The following is a 6163-nucleotide window of genomic DNA, read 5'->3' on the forward strand; positions in this document are numbered from 1 at the left end:
AACGAGAAGAAGGTTGGGCTTTGAGACCACACCCCCGACGGAGTACGAAAGGACCTCCCCCGCTTCAGTTTCAACCAATAACCTTCAAGGGAATACTCACGCCGAAACCTCAACCAATACCATTTGAAAACAACCCTTCCGATTGGTCGAAACTTTTTTTTTATCGGACTCCACCCCCTTTGAAAACAACCCACCCCAACAATTTTTTGACCAATCCACATCGGTTCCTTTTTTTTTGTACCCTTTAAAAACAAACCATTCCTGCAATTTTTGACTAAGCCACATCGGTTCCCTTTCTGAACTCAAGGACCTCTCAAACAAGAAAATGGCAAACAAGACAATTAGACGCGTAAATACCTGTTTTATACCACAGGACCAATTAAAACAGACTGATGATGCAACCATGGATACAGCCATGGCTGAGATTTTTAACCCTCCTGAGACGACGGAGGATGCGTACGACGAAGAGACGCCTTCAGTCCCGCCGTGTCGCTTCAGCAGATGCCTCGGCAGACGGGGGTTGAAAACCAGCGACGCTACACAGTCTTTGCCAGACAATGATGCGGAGGAGGAGGAAAAGGAGAATTGTTTCGTAAATATAACTCCTCCAACATCCCAGCCACCATCCCCGTCACTCTTGGAGCCCACATTGCACATCGGCGATGAAACCGATGGGGGTCTGTTGTTGTTTTTCGCCAGCACGGTGAAAACGGCCGTGTTTTATCTCCTCAGCCAGGCCATTTGCAGGTTCAGGCAGAACGAGTGCTACGGCTGCTGGGTGAACCATCCGAGCCAGAGACAGCATCCATGCCTGCAACCCTACGAACAGGACTTTCTGTTGTACAACTACTCCGAAATCGTCAAGAGTCTGCGTACGCCTAAATTCATTCAGGCCATTCAACGCTTGCTGATGCTTCGTCGTATTAAGGCCGAGGATTCAAGGGTTGAAGCCTACGCCGACTCTCTGCTGTCTCAACTGGAATCTGAGAAAGATATCTGGGGGTCCATAGATGACATGTACAACGAGATGGTGACGGATGATGAAACGATTTTGGGACATTTGGATATGGTGACAGAGTGTTGGAAGAATTAAAAAAAAAGATGGGTAATTATTGGGCAAAACTTGTATACTTTGTCGAGAACAATGCTGTTATTTACCGATTGACGGATGTGAAAGAAGCATTTATTCTAAAACGAGCCAGACCTCAAAAACTACAAATCATTCTTGACTATGCCCGCTCTCAGCCCGCATGGGAAACTATCAGGAAAGCCGTTGTCTCTCATGCTTTGGACTTTGACATTTTTTAAATCATTTTGGCTGAATGGTCTAAAGAAAAGTCTTTTCAACCCTCACCTTGTCATGTGTTTGTTTTATATGCTCTGTTTGTTGATATGACAATGTATCGTCTGCGACGTGACATCCCCGTCAATGTTTTGTTTGAACTACAAAAACTACACAATGCGATTAAATGTACCTACGGTATACCTGTTTTACATCAAACCTTGATTATAGTTTATAGTTTATAGAAAAATGTTTTAGATACATCGTGTTGTTTTTCATGAATAAAAACAAAATGTTTTAGATACACTGTGTTGTTTTTCATGAATAAAAACAAAATGTTTTAGATACACTGTGTTGTTTTTATGTATTGTTTCTCATGAATAAAAACAAATTGTTTTAGATACACTGTATTGTTTCTCATGAATGAATAAAAGAAATGTGTACCAAGCAAACGGGGTCATTTCTCTGTGTCTTTTCACAATGAAGAAAGCTATGGAAAAAGCGTACTATACACCCGCACACCCGGGTAGTTTTGGAGGGGTAGATCGACTCCGTAGAGCTGTACAGGATGAAACGGGGCAATGTGTCAAAAGAGAAAAAGTTCAAGAATATTTAATGGGGCAGGATGCCTATACACTCCATCAACCGGCTCGCATCAAATTTCCAAGAAACAGAGTCTTTGTACCTCGACCTTTAGACCAATTTCAAGCCGACCTCTGCGACATGGAAGCCTTGGCTGAATATAACGACGGTTTTAATTATTTAATAACGGTCATCGATGTATTTTCCAAGAAGGCCTATGCGAGGTTTTTGAAGAGAAAGACCGCCGATGACGTGGTTAAAGCGTTTCAATCAGTGTTGGAGGAAAGCCAGATCCCTCATAAACTACAAACTGACGCGGGAAAAGAATTTTTCAACAAAAGTTTTCAAGCTCTGATGAAGAAACACAATATTGTACATTTTTCTACAGCCAGTGATCTCAAAGCCTCGGTGGTTGAAAGATTTAATCATACTTTGAAAGGACGAATGTGGAGATATTTTACAGCCAACAATACTAGGCGCTACCTAGACGTCTTACAAGACTTGTTAAAAAGCTACAACCAGGGATATCACAGCAGTATTAAAATGAAAACGGATGATGTGACTTTGGAAAATACCCCTCAAGTGTTTGAGAATCTCTACGGCTCAACCACAGCGTCCAAACACAAATACAAATTTGCCACGGGAGATACGGTGAGAATATCCAAAGTGAGAGGAGTGTTTGATAAAAAATATGAACAGAGTTTTACAAACGAGGTGTTTACAATAACCCGACGTCTCCCTCGCTCTCCCCCCGCATACAAACTGAAAGATTTTGACGGAGAAATAATAGAAGGTTCTTTTTACAAAGCTGAGTTGCAAAAAGTAAAAGAGAGTGAGAACAAGCTCTATCACGTGGAGGAAATTTTAAAACGACGGACGGTTGGTGGAAAAAAACAAGTTCTAGTGCGTTGGAAAAACTGGCCCGAAAAATTCAACAGTTGGGTGGACGACGACCTCCTTACAAATGTATAAAACAATCTAATGCAGCGACGAGCCTCCCAGTCTCGAGGACAAAAGATCAACGAGCATTATGGATCATTCCTTACGAGGGTTTTTACCTCACCCTACCCTCTAACGCCAGCCTCAACGTGTTTAAAAAAAACAAAAGTTCCCATTACCAGATAGATTTGACTCAACATATAGATTTAGCAGGCTCATGGGAGGTGGCCTTAACAGAGATTTCATACCCTCGCTCGTGGTATAATGTTTGTAACGGAGTATTTTATGAATGGAAAAAGAACCCCCAGCCTGCGGCGAACTCGCAAGTTTTTCATTCTTTTACCTTATACACGGAAACGGATAAGGATTCTAACAAGGGTCCTGTAAGCAATCCCCAAGAGGAGAAAGCTTATCCCCTTCGGGAACGCGGGAACGCTGGAACCTATTTCACCTTCAAACGGCCGGAAGGCGGGGTACACCCTGGACAAGTTGACGAAGGGGATAAGCTTTCTCCCCCTCGGGAACGCGGGAACGCTGGAACCTATCTCACCTTCAAACGGCCGGAAGGCGGGGTACACCCTGGACAAGTTGACGCCTCATCACAGGACAACAATTCATTCTTCTACCTTAAACACGGAAGCGGATGAGGGTTCTAACAAGGGTCCTGTAAGCAACCCTCAAGAGGGGATAGTTTTCCGTCAAGAAATGAGAGGAGGATGTTACGAGAATGTTACACGATTCATAAATGAGCTGAATGATTCTTTACAAAAAATTGACCCTGGTGTGAGGATAGCCTTTGATGACGTTAAAAAGCGAATCTCCTATCTATCAGGGGGTCAAACTCATTTTCGTTTTCCTCCTCCCCTGGCTTACATCATGGGAGTGCGACCTGGAAAGTGGATCAAGTTTGACCATGGATGGGCCCCCTATCCATTGGATATAAATGCCGGTTTCTACCACCTTTACTGTTACAGTGACGTGGTGCGTCCTCAGATAGTAGGCGACGCTTATGCACCTCTCTTGAGAATCGTGAGTGTACAAGGAGCTTACGGGGACATTGTCACCAAGTATTTTAACCCTGCCTACTATTTACCCGTCTCCAAAAATCACATTGAAAACATCAGGGTGGAGATTAAATCCGATCAAAACAAATACGTCGACTTCACCTTTGGCAAGACTATCATGAAGCTCCACTTTAGACCCGTCAGAAAGTAAAAAAAAACACCAACATCGAGAATGAGTCAACCCCTGCACAACGTTTAGTGGGATATTATGAAAGCCAAGTGGGGGGTTCCCTCCCCGGTTTCGCAGGTTCACCTGTGATGTACGGGCGTGGGATAGGCTCCGTATTTTCGAGGCTGTTTTGTTTTGTATCCCCTCTTGTGAAAAGAGGTTTTGCCCTGGCCAAACCTCATCTTAAAACAGCGGCGAAAAATATCGCTTCCGACGTGTTCAGCCATACCGTTGGAAAAATGGGTCGAGGAGTACAAGACGGATCAGGAGGAATAATGGTCCTGGCTAGACAACCCAGAAAGAGACCGCCGGGGCGACGTGTCTCCAGGATTGATAAAATACGCAGACGCCTAGGGGAAAAAAAATGAGTCGGCAAAAGGTTTACAAAGAGAAGGACCAACGACGTCTCGAGCGATATATTTAAAAAAAAGATGGCTCTTTTACATCAAAATTCGTCCGAATGCACAATGGCCGAGCTGGATTTATTTTCAGCTCCTATGACTCAAATGTCCATCGACGATAAAACCTACACAGAAGTCCTACCTCTGTCCGCCATCACCAACGGGGGCCCTATTGAATTTTTCATCCCGGGAGAAGGTGAAAAGTACTTGGATCTGAACGACACATTACTTTACCTGCGGGTTAAAATCACCCGCGCCGATGGAACAAATATCCCCCTCGATGCAAACGTGGGTCTCATCAATTATCCTCTAAACACCATCTTTAGCCAATGCGATATTATGCTAGGGGATAGACTGATTTCTCAATCCAGTGCCACTCACCCCTACAGAGCAATAATTGAAACACTACTAAACTATTCTGAAGCCACCCTCAAAAGTCAATTTTCAGCCGGGTTATTTTACAAAGACACCGCCGGCTCTATAGATTCTATAGTAGGCGTGAATGGGCCCAACAAAGGACTTAACATCAGAAGCGCTTTCACGGCTGAATCTAATGAGGTTCATCTACTGGGTCCGCTTCACGCCGACATTCTTTTCAGTGAGAGACTCCTTCTCAACTCGGTGGATGTGAGAATCAAACTCACGCGTGCCAGCGACGCCTTTTGTCTCATGGGGGCTGCGGACGGTACTTTTCGTCTGAAAGTGCTGGGCGCCTCTCTCTTCACAAAAAAGGTCACCGTTTCTCCGGCCGTACGATTGAGTCATGCCTCCGCCCTGCTCAAAGGAAACGCCCTCTACCCTTTGTCACGGGTCAGCGTGAAAACGTACTCTATCCCCGAAAATTCCAGAGTATGCACCCAAGAAAATTTGTTTTTGGGGACGATGCCTAAATACATTGTTCTGGGCATGGTGAACCACGAAGCTTTCACCGGAAGAAGAGATCTCTCCCCCTTTAATTTCCAGCATTTTAATGCAGAATACGTTACTCTCTGTCAAGCGGGAAAACAAATTCCCTCCAAAGCTTTCCAACCTCAATTTAACCAGGGGGCTTCGGTCAGAGAGTTTTACAACATGTTTACCGCTACAGGGAGGCATCTGAAGGATTTACCTCTATGCATCAACAGACAAGATTTTGAACGAGGGTATTCGTTGTTTGTGTTCAATCTCAATCCGGGGGAGGACAGCGACGCACTGTCCAGGGTTTCTAACGGAACTTTAAGACTGGAAATGAGATTCAGAGTGCCCTTACCCAACACGGTCACTCTTGTGGTTTATACGTGCTACGACTCTATTTTGGAAATTGATTCCAAACGACAAGTGCTGGTGGATTATTATTGATGAGGGAAATGAATAACCATCAATTGGAGAAGCTTCTGCAACATGTGTTGGGGGATGTTTTCTGCGGTGTATGGGCCTCGGATCAACTCGTCTCGCTGACTTGCTCCTTCACCCCACCCTCCTACTTTATCGTCAACACCCACGAAGGACATCGGCCGGGGGAGCACTGGTTATCGATGACTCTGGAGGAAGATGGGACCGCCGCTTTTTTTGATTCTTATGGATTTTCTCCCGATTTTGACTACTATCCTCGGAGCATTTTGAGCTTTTTGGAAAATCGTTCTGAGCGGATATTGTACCACAACCTTCAGCTTCAACACCCTTTGTCCGTAGTGTGTGGTCAACACTGTGTTTATTATCTGTACCATCGATTTTGCGGACTGTCTTT

The 6163-nt window shown here is 44.6% G+C and overlaps 1 protein-coding gene across 1 annotated transcript; it reads left to right on the forward strand.

Annotated features, from left to right (window-relative positions):
* Positions 1 to 4503: 4503 nt before the first annotated feature.
* LOC140679002 (uncharacterized protein F54H12.2-like) lies at positions 4504 to 5775 on the forward strand. Its single transcript, XM_072913737.1, has one exon. It carries the CDS (start codon positions 4504 to 4506, stop codon positions 5773 to 5775), a length of 1272 nt encoding a protein of 423 aa, XP_072769838.1.
* The last annotated feature ends 388 nt before the right edge of the window (positions 5776 to 6163 follow it).

The sequence above is a fragment of the Nerophis lumbriciformis genome, linkage group LG08 (assembly GCF_033978685.3).
Source record: "Nerophis lumbriciformis linkage group LG08, RoL_Nlum_v2.1, whole genome shotgun sequence".
Lineage (NCBI taxonomy): Eukaryota > Metazoa > Chordata > Actinopteri > Syngnathiformes > Syngnathidae > Nerophis > Nerophis lumbriciformis.